Source organism: Urocitellus parryii, chromosome 4, assembly GCF_045843805.1.
Source record: "Urocitellus parryii isolate mUroPar1 chromosome 4, mUroPar1.hap1, whole genome shotgun sequence".
NCBI classification, from domain to species: domain Eukaryota; kingdom Metazoa; phylum Chordata; class Mammalia; order Rodentia; family Sciuridae; genus Urocitellus; species Urocitellus parryii.
In genome coordinates, this window is record NC_135534.1 from 91,609,328 (window position 1) to 91,626,936 (window position 17,609).

At 33.6% G+C, this 17,609-nt stretch overlaps 1 protein-coding gene across 2 annotated transcripts in view; it reads left to right on the forward strand.

The window, feature by feature from the left end:
• Dync2h1 (dynein cytoplasmic 2 heavy chain 1) overlaps positions 1-17,609 on the forward strand; it is a 334,173-nt gene that overhangs the window by 261,009 nt on the left and 55,555 nt on the right. For both annotated transcript variants that reach the window (XM_026392460.2, XM_026392459.2), the window contains one exon: positions 3,256-3,372. In XM_026392460.2, the coding sequence (XP_026248245.2) occupies positions 3,256-3,372 (117 nt within the window). The remainder of the gene's footprint in view (positions 1-3,255; positions 3,373-17,609) is intronic.

Below are 17,609 nucleotides of genomic sequence, written 5' to 3' on the forward strand. Positions count from 1 at the left end.
TCTCATTTTTATTTATTTCTAGTTTTTAAAATTTGAAGTAGATTCTCCTTTGATTGACTATTCTTTTAGTGTAGCTTATTTCCCTTCTAGTTTTACTTTTTATTCTCTATTTCTTCTCCATGTAATATTTTATTAAGTATGTTTTATTGTGCTTGTTTTCTACTTGTGATTTTTAAACTTGTTTATTGTGGAATGTTTTTACTTCATTTTCAAGTCTATAGCTTAATTTTGCTTAGTATAGTATTCTTGGTTAGCATCCTTTTTCTTTCATAGGTTGGTACATATTATTCCAAGATCTACTAACTTTTAGTGTCTGGGATGAAAATTCAGCTGAGATCTGTATTGGTTTCTCTCTAAATGTACCAGTTGTTCTTCTCTAGCAGCCCTTAAAATTCTATCCTTAATCTATATGTTAGGTCTGTTGTAATTTTGTATGTTTGGAGTGCTGTATGCTTCCTGTATTTGTTTTTTAATTTCATTCTTTAGGTTTGGGAAAATTTCTGCCAATTCTTTCATTGAGAAGATTGTGCCTTTTTTTAGTTGTTTTTTAGAGCCTTCATCAATCCTGAGGAATCTTAAATTTGGCCTTTTCATGTTATCCCATACTTCTTAAAGTTCAGTTCATGTTATTCTATTAATATCTTTTTTCCATGATCAACATATTTTCCAGATCATATATTTTGTTTTCATTGCCTGAAATTCAATCTTCCAAGTGGTCTAGTCTATTGATGCTTTCCATTGGATTTTTTATTTCATTTATTGATTGCTTCATTTTGAACATTTTTGATTGATTCTTCTTCAGAATCTCTATTTTCTTATTGAAGTGATCTTTCACTACTTGTATTTTCTCTGATTTTACTCCTTACATTGTCATTTTTTTTTAACTCATAGATCTGTTTAACCATAACCTTTCTACTTTTCTTCTCTGACATTTCCTCTACTGTGGTGTCAGTGAAGTCTTTGTTGATGTATTCTGTGTTGTTTGGGATGGTTTGTTCCCTTGCTTTTTCATATTTTTTATCTACCCATCTATCTTTATGGATTTTTAATTGTGGAGTTTTTACCCTACCCTACCCTATAGTGTCCCTGCATGTTCTACCACCTCATAGATTATGGGGAAAACAAATAATAGCATCAACCTATGCAAATAATATATATATAATATTAGTTTGCACAATAAGCAGCAATAGTATTAGCAGCTTTCATTGGTAAAAGGGTAAATGATAAAAAATTATATCTGGCATAAAATTTGACAATAGGTTTTGTTAATTATTAATATTAATTATTAATGCTATCGCATTGGTGGTTGGGATTTGGCATTATATAAACCTATATTGTTAAGACATGTGAAGGATAGCTTTAAGAGACAATGAGATATAAATTGCAAACACTTTTCAACCCTCCTATAAGTATGAAAAATGCTGTGGTAATGTAGGATGTGTTGGTTTTGAGCTGGGAGGAGAAGAAACAGAAGCAAAAATTTAAAGGAAAAGTGAAAGTGGGAATAGTAGAATTTGACTGTTATCAAAAGAAAATAAGAGCGGGAAACAAGGGAAATAGAGTAGTCAGAAAGATAATAAAAAAGAAAATTAAAATATACTAACCAAAATCTTTAATCCTCAAAAAACAGAACAAGGAAAAATAACTTTTATAAAAAAAGAGGCTAGAAATGAGAAGACAGAAACATATAACATATGCATATGTATAATTATTCTTGAATAAGTTGATACACATTTAAAAAAGAAAAGAAAAGAAAAGAAAAATCATGGTGAAAAGTTAAGAAGTTGTTTTCATTATGGTGGACAAAATAGTGAGAATACATGTTTTTTATCTGTGCTCAAGTGATTTTCTTTTCATTTCTTTTTAAGGTATGAATGAGTGTGGGAGTATGAGTCATGGGCTGTTGAGTTCTTCTTTTTATTGTGTTGCTTACTGAGTTGCAAATTGGGGTTTAAGACTTCTTAACTTCCTTTCTTGGTAGAGTGGTGTGGGATGGAATGGGATAATCTGTTAGCTCCACTTCCAGGGTGTTTGCTGGATTCTGTTAAAGGAGTTCCCAAGGTGGAATTTCTGGGAATGGGGCTTAGGTTTAGTGAGGTTCCATGTGCTTTATGCATGGTGAATTGCCTGGTGGTGTTGAATTAACAATGCATCTCTAGAGCCCAGTAGATGCCAATCTATGTTGGGAGACTATACCCCAGGAATCTCCCCAGGGTTCCACTTGTGGGATGGGGAGCTTATCCTTGGCCACTTCTTTTGCTCTTGGATACTGCTCTTTCTGGCCTCCTGGGGTCAATCTCTTGCCAAGCTCTGAGTGCTAAGTGCCAAGCTGGGTGTCAAAGTGGTGGACCAGGTAGTGGGAATTTTAATATTTAATTAAAATATTATAAAGAACAGTCAGCAATTTTTTCTTTTCTTTCTTTCTTCCTTTCTTTCATTTCTTTCTTTCTTTCATACACTACACTATCTGTGATGTAGGATTTAGCATACTTGGTAATATTTCAGATAATTTTTAACAAATGAATAAGGAGGTTAATAAATGCTCTTAAAATGGGAGCTATTTAATTCTATTTTAGAAAAAGCCACTGTGTTAATTGCTTGTAATGAGAATGATAGAGAAGCTGATAATAGTAAATATGGAACCAAAAATCCAAAATAAGGAATAATTATTTACCTTTCTTCATTTTAATTAATTGAACTATATACATCTTTCATTGGAGCCCTGTGTGTAGATGAAACATTGAAATGGCAGCCTAAAATTAGTAGGGCATTAGAACTTAGATTTATGAATAATTTTTACCAACCAGTAATTGCTTAAAATTGGTTTACCATTTTATATAGTGTTTACTATGGTATTTACTATCTTTCCTATCATTTTATATTTTTTAAAAAACCATGTTGGCAGTTTGGAAATCATGAAACTTAATAAAAAAGACAGATTTTTAAAGATTAGCAAATAAAGCTCAGGTTATTAATAATGGATAATGAGATCTTTCTGCATAAAGTAGCAGCTTTGCAAATAAGAGACATTACAATTATAATTTTATACTGGTTTCCCTTCATTTTACATTTTTTTAACTACTAAAAATAAAATCAGTAAAATATGAAGCCAATTGTACAGAGACAATAGTATTAAAACCTGCTTACAACATATTTGATCATTTTTATAAAATAAATATGCTTGGTTTTGTGCTGGTATTGTTTTTTTCTGTTGCAAATATTTCTATTTATTGCTACTAATTTTTTTTCATTCAGGTTATTTCACAGCTGAGGATCCTGGGCAGATCAGTAACAGCTGGTTGCAAATTTGATAGAGAAATCTGGTCTAATGAACTTTCTCCTGTCCTCAATCTGTGGAAGAAACTAAATCAGGTTAGTCAATCTTTAAAAAACAAATACCAAATGACTCCTTTGATATAAGGGGAGTAAACAAGGACAGGGTAGGGACGAAGAGCTTGAGAAGAAGATTTACATTAAACAGGGATGAGAGGTGGGAGGGAAAGGGAGTGAGAAGGGAAATTGCATGGAAATGGAAGGCGATCATCAGGGTTATACAAAATGTCATATAAGAGGAAAGGAGGGGCAAGACAAGATAATACAAATGGAAGAAATGATTTACAGTAGAAGGGGTAGAGAGAGAAAAGGGGAGGGGAGGGGAGGGGAGGGGAGGGGGGATAGTAGAGAATAGGACAGACAGCAGAATACATCAGACACTAGAAAGGCAATATGTCAATCAATGGAAGGGAAACTGATGTGATACAGCAATTTGTATACGGGGTAAAAGCGGGAGTTCATAATCCACGTGAATCAACCGTGTAATATGATGTATTAAGAACTATGTAATGTTATGAACGACCAATAAAAAAAAAAAAGAAATATTAGGAAAGAAAAAACAATGGAAAGGAAGCTATCAAAATAAGCCTACAGATGCTAAAATATATTAAGTTAATATTACAATTGTATGTCAACATTTGTGATAGCTTACATAACATGGTCTATATTAGGGAAGGATTCATGTGCTGCTGAGAAGAAAGTGTATTTAGTTATTGATGGATGAAATATTCTATGTATGTCTGTTAAATCTGAATTATCAATTGTATATTTTACTTCTATAGCTTCTTTACTTAGTTTTTGATTGGAGGAACTATCCATTGGTGACAGAGACATAGTATTTTGTGTGGTCTATTTGATTCTTGAAATCTAGAAAGGTTGGTTTGCTGTATGTAGATGCTCCATTGTTTGGGGCATAGATAGTTAGGATTGTTATATCTTGTTGATGTATAATTCCTTTAGGCAGTATGAAATGTCCTTCTTTGTCCCTTCTCATTAACTTTGGCTTAGAGTCCACTCTGTCTGATATGAGGATAGAAACTCCTGCTTATTTACACTATCCTCGTGAGTGATGTTTTTTCCCATCATTTCACCTTTATTCTGTGAATGTCTTTGTGAGATAAGTCTCTTGGAGACAGCATATTGTTGTTGTTGTTTTTTAAATCCAATCTGCCTCTCTGTATATTTTGATTGGTGAGTTTAGGCCATTAATGTTCAAGGTTATTATTGAGATGTGATTTGTATTCCTAGTCATTTGGATTTATTTCTAGTTTTTAATTTGATTTTATTTCTCCTTTGATTGACTTTTCTTTAGTATAATTGAAATTCCTCCTTTTGCTGGTTTTCACTTTTTTTTTTTTCATTTCCTCCTCATGGAATATTTTGCTGAGAATGTTCTATCGTCCAGAATTTCTAGTTGCAAATTATTTTAACTTTTGTTTATCATGAAAGGTTTTTATTTCATCTTCAAATCTGAAGCTTAATTTTGCTGGATATAAAATATAAGGAGTGAAATCAGAGATAAATTTCAGGAGGTGAAAGTAAACTTCAATAAAGAGATATTATTTGGGCTAGGGATGTGGCTCAAGCGGTAACGAACTCGCCTGGTGTGCGCGGGGTGCTGGGTTCAATCGTCAGCACCACATAAAAATAAAATAAAGATGTTGTGTCCACCAAAAACTAAAAAAAAAAAAATTAAAAAATTCTCTCTCTCCCTCCCCACCTCTTTCTCTCTCTTTAAAAAAAAAAAAAGAGAGATTATGAAAATAAATCAAGCAGAAGTCCTCAAAATGAAGGGATAAAAAAAAATTAAAAGTTCAATGGAAAGTACAACCAACAGAATAAACTACTTGGAAGTCAGACCCATAGGCAACAAAGTCAAATGTATAGTCTTGAAAATCAAGTTGACTACACAGAGAAGATAGTAAGAAACCATAAACAGAACTTCTGAGAATTATGTGATAACATGAAAGGACCACTTTAATACTTATCAGGATAGAGGAAGGTGTGAAGATACAAACCAAAGGAATGAAAATCTTTTCAATGAAATAATATCAGAAATTTCCCAAACCTGAAAAATGAAATGAAAAATCAAATATAAGAGGCTTACAGAACACCAAAATGTACAAAATTACAACAGACCCACACCAAAAATGCCTAATATACAGAATAAGGTTAAGATTTTTAAAGGCTGTTCTGAGAGAGAAGTATCAGATAACATATAGGGGGAAACCCATTCAAATCTTAGCTGATTTCTCAACCCAGACCCTCAAAGCAAGGAGGTCCTGGAAGAACTTTGTTTTGAAATGAAACACTAGAAAATGAATGAGACAAGAAGTACAGAGACTGAAATCAAACTCCACTTATAAAATAAACTTTGAAGGATCATAAGTTCAAATCCAGCCTCAACAACTTTGCAAGACCCTATCTCAAAATAAAAATGATCTACGGGTATAACTCAGAGATAGAGTGACCCTGGGTTGAATCCTCAGTATCTCCTCTACATACATACTTATAATTTTTAGTTTAGTATAATTTATCATTATTCATTTAAAAATCATAGTGGTCAGATAAAATACAAAAGTTAGTAAAACAGAGCAGAAATAAATTATTTTTACCATTAAGTCTAAATTTGTAAAGCATGGACTAATGAACTGTACTACCTAGTCTAAAATTCCACTTTGCACATCATAATTAGCTCTTTGCCTAGTTACTGGCTCTGTGAAATAGAGAAAATAGATTGTTATAACAACTAGAGTTAATACTTGTAAAGAAAGCACTTAGAACTGTGCCTACCATATGTTAAATACCCTACAAATATTAACTATTGTTAATTCACATCTAAAAGATAATATTGGGGTGGAATTGTTATGGGGTCTTTCTATATTCTGGAAATTTAATATCTCTTTGTTAACTAAATAATGAATCTAGAGGAGTAGCATAATTTTTTCTAGTGTTTATCTTAAAGATGTAATTAACAAAGATGCCTATCCTAATTAGGTAAAAGAACACATTTCTATACAGATCCAAGCCTAGATTAATATGTTGGGTCACTTCAAAAATCTAATTAAATTATACAATAAGGGAGTTTTCAACTGCAGAGGAACAGAAGAGTTTTAAATTAATTCTCTAGGAAGAATAATGATCATTACTTTTAATGAATAATTAACATGAGTTCTAGATAAGCATTATTTTAGTGTTTTTCTATTGTGTTTAAATGCACAATATTTTATAATACATGTGTGCTGTGGTTCTGGTCAATTAGTTGCTCGGCTACCTTGTTGTGGGATGGTAGAGAATCAACACACAGGAGTTGGTGAGTTCTATGTTGAAGCTCCTGGCTATCAGTTTCCTGGCTTGGCAGCTAAGGATATGGTTTCACTAAAGGCTTGCTGGAGCAGAGCATCCCATCCTGCAGGCATTTCTATCAGGCCTGACGGAGTGTAGATTCTTCAAGCACTCCGAGCTGCTCATAGCTGCTAGCTGCTAGCTGTAAACTGAAAGTTATTCCAACACACTTGAATGTGTCTGAGTGGGGTTGTGTCTAGATTGATCAGACTTGAGTTTTCTTTAAATGTGACTGCAGTGATTATAATTGTTAGAAAAATTTTTAGTCTTGTCATTTTTTCACTAACTCAATAGATTTGGAGAGGAAATTTTAAATAATTTTTAATATATAATTTTGATAAGTTTTTAAAATCATTTTTGTGAGTCAGAATAATAGAACACTTACATTTTCATATTAAGGAAATAGAAATCCAGGTTTTTTCCTTGATGTTTTCTTGATTAGAGCTTTATAATTATACATAATTGTTGGGTTCATCCTGACAAACTCAGACAGGTATAGAATGTGGTTTCAATTTGTGATCCCCCTTTTCCTTCTCCCTTTTCTCCCCCATCCTTCCTCCTCTCCCCTGTTCTCTTTCCTCTACCAGACTTCCTTAGGCTTGTCTACTTATTTATATTTGATTGGTTCTTTTTCTTTATGCATAAAGGTTAAAATCCCTGTGGTATATTTATATATGCACATAAGATTTTTTAAATAATAAATTCTGCATTGCTTGACCTTACCATCCCTCCACTCTACCTCTTCTTTACATTACTGATCTTCCTTTACATTTATTATATCCTATCCTTCTAATCTTTTTTCCTTTATTTTGCTCTAGCTTCTGCATATGAGAAAACATTCAACTTTTGAGTTCTTGAGTTTGGCTTAATTTCACTTAGGATGATATTCTCCATTTCCATAAATTTACCAGCAAATGCCATAATTTCATTCTTTATGGCTGAGCACTTAATGATCTCCATTACCATTTATGTTATTGCAAATGACAGGATTTCATCCTGTTTTTTTATGGTTGAATAGTTTTCTACTGTATATGTGTGTACCACATTTTCTTTATTTATTCATCCATTGATGAACACTGAAATTAGTTCCATTTCTTGGATACTGTGAGTACAATTGTAATGAACATGGGAGCATAGATGTCTCTTTGACACACTAATTTTAGTTACTTGGATATATTACCAATTAGTGGGATAAATAAATCATATCAAAGTTTTAGTTTTAATATTTGGGAAACTTTCATATGTTTTTCATAATGGTTATACTAACTACATTCCTATCAACAGTGTACATGAGTTTACTTTTCTCCACATCCTCACCAGCACTTGTTATTTTTAGTCTTTTTGATAATAGTCTTGCCTGGGATGAGGTGATAACCTCATTGTGGTTTTGTTTTTCATTTTCCTGTGTATTGATGGTGTTGAGCATATATCTGCTGGTTATTTTCGTATGTCGTCTTTTGGCAAATACCTACTTAAGACTCTTGCACATTTTCAATCAGGTTGTGTTGCTACTTATATTCAGGAGTTAATTATATGTTCTAAAAATTATCTCCTTGTAAAATGATTCAAATATTTTCTCTCATTCTCTAGGTTATCTCTTGGTTCTGTTTGTTTCTTTGCCATTGGAAGCTTTTTAGTCTATAAGTAATCCCATTTATACCTTTTTGCTTTTGCTTTTTCCTTGTGCTTTTGGGGTTTTGTTCAAAAAATCCTTGTCCATTCCATTGTCCTGAATTATTTCCTTCTAGATGTTTTGTAGTTTCACATATTATATTTGAGTCTTTAATTAGTTTTGAGTTGATATTTGTAACTGGTGAATGATAAAAATTTAGTTTCACTCTTTTGCATGTGGATTTCCAGTTTTCCAGGTACTTTTATCCAAATTATGCTTTTAGCACCTTTGTCAAAAATCAGTTGGCTGTAAATACCAGTTTAGAAACTCTATTTTGTTCCATTGGTCTGTGTGTGTTTTTATTGCCAGTACCATGCTTTGTGAACTACCCTGGTGTAGCTTTGTAGTATGTTTTGAAGTCAGGTATTATAATGCCTCCTGTTCGTTTACTCAAGATAATTTTGACAATTTGGTTCCATATAAATTTTAGGATTATTTTTTTCTAATTCTGGGAAGAATGTCTTAGTGTTTTCACAGGGATTGCATTGTATTAATTGATTACTTTGGGTAGTATGGACATTTTAACAATATTGATTCTTTCAATCTATGAATACAGGCGGTTTTTCCTCTTTTTTGGTGTCCTCTTCAGTTTTCTTTATAATGAAATGTTTTATAATTTTCTTTATAAAGATCTTTCAAGTCCTTAGTTACATTTATTCTTAGGTATATGTGTTTTGCATATTTGTATAAACACCCACATATTTTGTAGTTTTAGTAAAGGGAATAGCTTTCTACAATTTTTATTTTAGATAATTCACTATTGGCATATAGCAGCATCACTGATTTTTGTATCTTAATATTGTGTCCTGCATCTTTAATGAATTTATTTAATAGTTTTGGTGACAATAGTGACAGTTTGGCTTCCAATTTGGATGTCCTTTCTTTCTTTCTGTGTTTCTCTTGCCTGATTGTTCTACCTAGGATGTTCAGCAGCATAGCATGTTGGTTGAAAGTAGACATTTGGACATTTTTATCTTGCTCCAGATCTTAGAAATCTTTCAACTTTTCCCCATTTTGTATAACGGTAGCTATTGTGACTTATTATGTTGAGATGTATTCCTTGTGTGCCTAATTTACCAATATTTTTATAATGAAGGAATGTTGAATTTTATCAAATTCTTTTTCTGAATCTATCAAGATGATAATATAGTTTTTGTCCTTTGTTCTGTTAATGGGGTATAACAGACTTATTGATTTTCATATGGTGAACCATCCTATATTCCTGGAGAGAATCCCACTTGATCCTACTGCATAATCTTTTTTATGTACTATTGGATTCAGTTTGCTAGTATTTTGTTGAGAACTTTTTGCATCTGTGTCCATTAAGGATATTAGGCTATAGTTTTCTCTTTTTGTCTTGCCCTTATCTGGTTTGTTACCAGGTTATTTGCTGATCTTGTAGAATGTGTTTGGAAGAATTCCTTCCGTTTCTGTTTCTTTGGAATAACTTAAGGAGAATTGGCATTGGTCTTCTTTAAATGTTTAGTAGAATTCAGCAGGGTAGTCCTTTGTTTTGGGGCTTTTCTTCGATGGGAGACTATTACTGATTCATCCTCTTGCTTGTTATTGGTCTGGTTAGGTTTTCTATTGTTTCATGATTCAGTCTCACTTAGTTGTAAGAATGTAGGAATGTGTCAATTTCTTCTAGGTTATCAAATTTGTAGACATATAGTTGTTCATATTAATCTCTAATGATACTTTTTAATTTTGAGGTATCAGTTGTAATGTCTTCTTTTCATCTGAGTCTTGTCTCTCTTAGACTAGTTAAGGATTTGTCTATTTTGTTTTATCTTTTTGAGAGACTGACTCTTTGTTTTGTTGATCTTTTGCACTGTTTTTGATCTTCATATAATTTATTTCTGCTCTGATTTTTAGTTGTTCTAATAATTTTGCATTTAGTTCCTTCATGTTTGTCTAGTTTCATAGATATAGAGATAGGTTATTTGAGATATACTTTTTTGATGTAACCTTACTGCTTAGTTCTATTTTTGCTGCATTCCATATGTTTGGATATGTTAGTCTCCATTTTCATTTGTTTTAAGAAATTTAACTTCCTTCTTATTTTCTTCTTTGATCCAAAAATAATGTTTAATTTTCTTATATTTGTATAATTTCCACTTTTTATTGTTATTGAATTCTAGTTTTATTGCATTGTGGTCAGGAAGGATACTTGACAAAATTTTAGTTATTTAAATTTGTTTAGACTTGTTTTGTAGACTTATGAACCATGCTGGAGAATATTTCATGTGCTGATTAGAAAATGTATATTTGACAGCTATTGGGTGAGTATTCTGTAGATATCTCTTTGGTCCATTGGGTCTAGGATGCAATATAATTCTGTTGCTTTATTGATTTTCCATGTGAATGACCTATCTATTGCTGAAAGTGGGTTTTTTAAATCCCCTACTACTACTGTATTAGATTCTCTCTCTCATTTTAGGTCTATTAATATTTACTTTATGTATTTGGATACATACTGTGAATTATTTCCTCTTGCTGAATTGACGTCTTTATAATTTTACAGTGACCTTCTTTTTAATGGTTTTCATTCAAAGTCTATTTTATCTGACATAAGTATGGCTTCTCCTGTTTTCTTTTAGATTCCATTTGGATGGAATATCTTATTTCAATCTTTCAGTCTTTCTATGTCCTGAGAAGTGAAGTGAGTTTTTTTTGAAATTATATATAATTAGGTGGATCTTTATTCATCCATTCAGTCTCTGTGTCTTTTACTTGAAGATCCATTTGAATTCAAGGTCTTACTATCAATAAGTAAGGCCTTACTATAGCCATTTATAGTTAATTTAGTTCTTTGTTTCTTAATGGTTTTATTTGTTGGTTATTTACTTTAGTAGTTGGTTTTTTGTTCCTTGCTTTTTTGTGTGTGCTTATCACAGATATTTGCATTGTGGTTACCTTGAGGCTTAGGAAAGGCATCCTTTGGTTATACAAAGCTAGTGAGAGAGGATAGAAATATAGCATGATCATAAAGAGAAAAAAACAAAGAACAAGAGAAAAATATACTAAAATTATACTTGTACTCCATTATATTTAAAATATTTGATATTTCAATTGATCTATTTTCCCTCTTAACATATTAATGTAGTTATTATTGTTTTAACTTAAATTATTTTAGTCTTAGTACTGAAAATTAATGAATGGTTTATGTAACATACTTACAATATTAGAGCATCCTTATCTTCTTTACTGGTGAGTTTTTTATGTTCCCATGTTTTCTTCTTACTCAATAATGTCTTTATTTGAAGAAATTCCTTTAGCATTTCTTCCAGAAGAGATCTAGTAGAGATATATTCTCTTAGCTGTTCTTTTTCTGGAAATATTATAATCTTCATTTCTAAAAGATAACCTTTCCAGTTACAGTATTCTCAGTTGACTGATATATTATTGTTGTTGTTCAGTACTGTAAAAATCTGACCATTCTCTACTGACCAGTAAGATTTCTGCTAAGAAGTCTGTGATTAGGTGAATTGGGACACCCTTCTGTATTATTTCTCTTCCCTTGTAGGCTCAAAAATCTTTCACTTTTGGATGTTTGATTATAAGATGTCTTACAGTAGCTTTGGTTGAATTAAATTTGACTGGTGACCTTTGACCTTCCTGTATCTGGATATTTATATCCTTCTCTAGGAACTATTTTGTTATTGTTTCTTTGAATAAGCTTCCTAACCCTTTGACATTCTCAAATTGTTCTTGGACCCCAAGAACCTGAATATTTGCTCTCAATACTGTCCCACAATCCTCATAAGAGTAATTTTTCTTTTTTCAGCTCTGTGTATTTTCAGATAGCCTATCTTGTAGCTCACTTATTCTTTTTCCTGTTTCATCTACCACACTGATGCCTTCTATTGTGTTTTAAATATTCCACTTTATTTTTCAGCTCAAGGATTTGTTTGATATTTTTTAATTCTTGCATCTCCTTGTTAAATTTCTGTTAAGAGTATTGAAATGTTTTTCTTTCTTTTTTTTAAGCTCACTTTTCTTAAAACAGCTGTTTTAAAGTCTCTGAGATTTCTTCCATAGTAATTACTCTCTGGTCAATTTCTGGTACCTTATTTTGATTATTAGGTGAGGTCATGATTTCTTAAACTCTTGATGTTTTTTGGCATTTGACATCCTCTGGGTATTAAAGGATTAGATATTTATTCTAGTCTTTTGGATCTGGCTTTGTGCTTGTCTTTCTAGAAATGCTATACATGCTATTCATTTTCTCTCTGCCTATAGTCACTTCCTCTGTTTCAGCACTATATGGCATCTGGGTCCAGATAGTTATTGCTGTATTACCACTATTTCAGTATTAAAAGGGACCACCTAAGCCCAGGTTTATTCCCCAATACACTGTTGGTATATTGTTCAGAATGAGTCAGGAGAGTGCTTATAAAGAATAATCTGTCCCTACAAGCCTTTCTTTGGAGCTGGGGTAGGCCCAGATGCCTTGTCCATAGTTACCAGCCTATGGAGAGTTATGGGGGATACTAGACCAGCACCAGGTTCCTAAGTCATGCCTGTGGCCATCAGTGCTGCCAAGCTGTGTCATAACGGGAGCCAACAATCTGTGAAGACCCATCCAACACTGAGTTAGAACCAAGGTCTGCATTTCTATGGGCTCCCTATTGTTTAGGTGGATACCTGACCCAAGACTGCTTTAAACAGGGGTAGGGAATACTAAGTAACTGAAATGTAAGTCTGATAGACTAAGGCCACTTGTCTTCTCCTAGCATGGGAGCTATTAAAGAGACTCCATCTGCAGACAGACCTGGTGATGGGAACCATTAGGATCTTCTCATATTAGTTTCACCAGCCCAGCACCAAGTTCCAGAACAAAGTCTTGTGCTTACTTTGCTCACTACTGTGCTTAGGAACTGTAGTCTTGGAAAGAGGACAGTTGTGTTTCAGACCTACACCAAGGCTAGAGATGACATATGCCCCACAGGTTCACAGGTTTCTGCCTGATGCTGGGGCAAGTATAGAGTTTCTATCAGTGAGCTCTGGCCTATGTTGAGTACTGGGTATTGGATCTCTATTGGGTATTAAGTCTCACCATGGTAGGTCTGGCATTTGGCTCCAAGATAGAACCTTTTGTGCCCTGCTCCCCAGTGGGTGGAGTCTTGTTCCTCACTTAGGTACCTGTGGTTGCAGGAGGAGTATTGGAATTTGTGAACTGCTTGGCCTAATGAAGTTCTAGTTGCTCATTCCATAGGAATTTGCCTGTCAATAGAAGTTAAGAAGCTCTACCTAGCACTGGATTTAACAATGGCTGGCCTGGTAGTGGGTTTAAGATCTAAGGCTTGAACTAAATTTCTTCTTTCTCCCCTCTGCAGGAGGTATCTTCTTTCAGGTTTGGCTGTTTGGAGTTGTGGAAGAGTGGTGTAGGCAACTCCTTCCTGCATGCCTTCTTCAATAATTCTTTTTCATTTTTTAAAATATAAAAGCAGGCACTATGGTCTCTACTTGATTTCCTAAATGCTTCTGAAGTTAGTTTGCTGTATGACTACCTGTTCTACTCTATATGCCTACATTACTTACTAAACCTAAATATGTTTACTTGCCTCTTGGAAAGGGGGCTAATGAATCAAGGAAAACTTGTTAGGGAGTTGAAAAGATATATTTGGTAAATTGGTAAAACCAAGATGGTGGACTAGAAGCACCCTGAGAGGCCATCTTAGTTTAGCACAAGTTTAATGTTCCATTTTAGATATCTTTAGGCAAGAAGGAAATATGGGGGTGCCGCAGTCTGGCTGGGCACAATTCAGGAGCCACTTGTCAAAAGAAACGAACTTTATTTTTAGAGCCACACACACCAAACAAAACAGCTCCTCAGGAAAACCTTCAGAGCCCAACTGCCACCACTGGCTTCCCACAAGCCTCTCAACCTCCCCCACTCCTCCTGCTCTTGAGGCTGATTGGCTGGGTTGCGTGGGCGGAGCCAAAAAAGTCCCCCAATGAGCAGCTCCGTAGTCTGAAAGGGCAGGGAAACAGCCCAATGAGCATCACCGCAGAGGAGCCAATCAGCTAGAAGTTGCTGGGGCTGCTGTGAGCCAATCATCAGCTGGCAGTCTGAAAGGGCGGGGAAACAGCTCAATGAGCATCACCGCAGAGGTGATGTGTCCCTTTGTGTCCCTCGGGGATTGGTCAAGAAAACTTTTGACTTTGGCACCCAACGGCTTGGTGCCCTTCGGAGAGGAGGGGATGGGTTTCTTACATTCTTACACATAGCATTTAACCCTATGATTAGGACTTTTTTCTCCTTTTTTCATTCTCACAAAGTGAAGCTAATTCTTTCCTATTCTTTTCTTTTAAAAAGTTTTTTTTTTATTTTTTAAGATATATATGACAGTAGAGTGCCCTGTTCTTTAACTGTAAAGGACACACAACCCAGAAAGTTCTAACTTCATTAGTAATTAACACAAACTTTAAAAATATATGATCCAATTTTTTTAAATGGTCAATTTCAGTAATCCTAAGCATTCTTTCTAAATCTCCAATCTGATCTTACCCTGCTGCCTCCCAAATCAATTTTACATAGACAGTAGCCCATAGTATATTTATGAGCTTTATGAACATTAATCTTTAATAAAGTAGGCTGAAATCACTTTGATTTTTTTAAAAATTTCCTTGTGAGACTGAATAATAAATATGTAAAGTTCTTTCGTTATAGGATTGCCTGCCTTTTCTGTAATTAAGAACTGGGCTTTACTATTTCTTTAGGGAGAGATTAACTCACTCAAAATGAGCTAATGGGGTTTAGCCCTTAGGAGTGGAATAGATTCTTAGGCCACTGTGATGGCTAGGACTGCTTTGTTAATTCAGGTTTTGACTTTCTACAGAGGGCAAATAAATATAACCAGGCCTTCCTTGTAGTGGGGGAAATAAATAGTATGTGACTCTATTAATTACTTTCTCAGTGTTGTGAAATTTGCATCTCATTGAAATGAAAGAATACATGGTGCCTGGCTTAGCAGTAGTAACCTCTAATTTAAAAGCATTTCTAAAGCATTATTTTTAAATGTTGCTCTTTGTGTAAGATTTTTATTTCAATTTTACATGTAGCTAATTGACTGATAGTATAAATAAATGTAGATCCATTTTTAGCTTCAAATTCTTTTCCTTCAACTCTTAGAAAATATTACTTATTAGTCTTCTTATTGAAGAAGTCTGTAATCTGATTTTTATTTCTTTGTAACTGACTTTGATTTTTTTCCTTTAGAATATTCTGTCTACTATCATAAATTTCATTGTAATATGTATAGGTATAGATTTTGGAGGTATTTTTATTGTTGTTGTTGTTTTTCTTTTTATTTGGAGTATTAAACAGAACAGAAACAGTCTTTGTTCCTTTACCTGATACCTAGCTGAACTACATGCTATGAGATATCAGGTACCCTGCTACCTATGTCCAGTGCTTGATATTGATTTTTTTTTTAAGCCCAGAAGTAGTGGCATGATTGATGATGATCTATTCAAGGCAAAGTAAAAAGAAGAGTTTGCAACCTAAATATCTCTGTAGCCTAACTGGCTCTACCTGTGACAGTTACCATATCCATCCATCCTCCGACTAACCAAATACCTGTCTCCCAGATGTTTTCTGTTCTTGTTGTACCCCATCTTCTGGGTTTAGTTTCTCTTTGTCAAATATGGAATTCAGAAGTATGGCAGATAATTTTGTTCAAAAGTCAGTCCACTTTTTGAGATTTTATTTATTTGTAATATAAATATTATATCATTATCTTAAGTTCTTAATAGCCAAATCTTTCAAATATCTTGCAGTTCATCCTGCTATAATGTTTTGGGTTTTATTCTCTTTCCCATTTCCTTCCCAGTACCATTACTATGATTTAGGTTTCTGCTTTTTCTCATATGAATTATTGCACAAAACTTCAAATTTCATTCTGCTTATGGTAAATACCTTCTCTGCATCATCCTTTATATCATTAGCAAAGTAATTTTCCAGAAGAAAACCTTTTTCCCCCTCTCTCAACTTGACTTCATAGCATCTTTCAAAGTAAAGCAGATTTCAGTGCTATGTGAACAAACCATAGTAGACCTGTCTGTGGGGACTTTCTAATAATCTTTCTTTCTCCCAGAATCTCCCTGCTCTGCAATACCAATAAAGGCCAGCTAAAGTCTTCCTTCAACAGCCTTCTCAACTATTACTCATTTTCCTCTTAATGTTTCTGTAGTGCCAAGTTTTAACATAATCTTCATAAAAGTTTTGTTTGAAACTAGAGAAGATAAAGTATGGCACTTAATTATGAATTCTCTAATTTGGGGAGAATTTCAAATTTTATGCATATAGATAATTGAAAGAACTGTTATTCTAGTTTTAGAGTTTTCATTTTAATCAGGTTATGGTTAATTGCTAGCTCAAATTAAAAGAAAAGTTATACTTACACAAAGAAAATAAATGAATGTTTGATGAAAAGAACAGGCAGTGGTCCAGGTTCTAATCTTTTCCTATTAAGTGGTTCTGGACTTTCATTCTTAGCTTTATCTTGAAGGAAAAAAAAAGTAATAACCTCTTCCCTTCACTCATTTCTTCCTTCATTCATTATCAAATATGAGTTGAAGGATTGCTATGTGATAGTCACTATACCAGGTGTTAGTGATTTACATTAGAAATTATGATGAAGATTATAATAACAAACAAAACTACCGGTATTACAGTTCTTTGGGAGCCCTGGTGAGTGACTAATCTGAGAGGAAAGTCAACAAAGACTCCTTTTTGAAGGTTACATATTAAAGAATTCTCTAGAAGGAAAAAAATCAATAGAATGTTATTCCAGGGAGAAGGAGAAGTCTGCCCTGATTATTATTTTAATCTAACTATAGAAAAAAAATTAGGATCTTATTAGAGAGGGCTTAATGTCATACTGGAGTAGTTACACTATCTTTTAGGCCAATGAGGTGGAGAGGTGATATGAAAAGGTTCATGTTTCATAAAGGTAAATTGATGATGTGGGGGGCTGGGGATGTGGCTCAAGTGGTAGCGCGCTCGCCCGGGTTCGATCCTCAGCACCACATACAAAGATGTTGTGTCCACCGAAAACTAAAAATAAATATTAAAAAATTTCTCTCTCTCTCTCTCTCTCTCTCTCTCTCTCTCTCTCTCTCTCTCTCTCTCTCTCCTCTTTAAAAAAAAAATTGATGATGTGGATTAGGTTAAGAAGCTGTTAGAAGCCTAAAGGTGGAGGGGATTTTAAATACTGTGGTACTGTGAACATGGAGTAAAAAGAGACAAAAA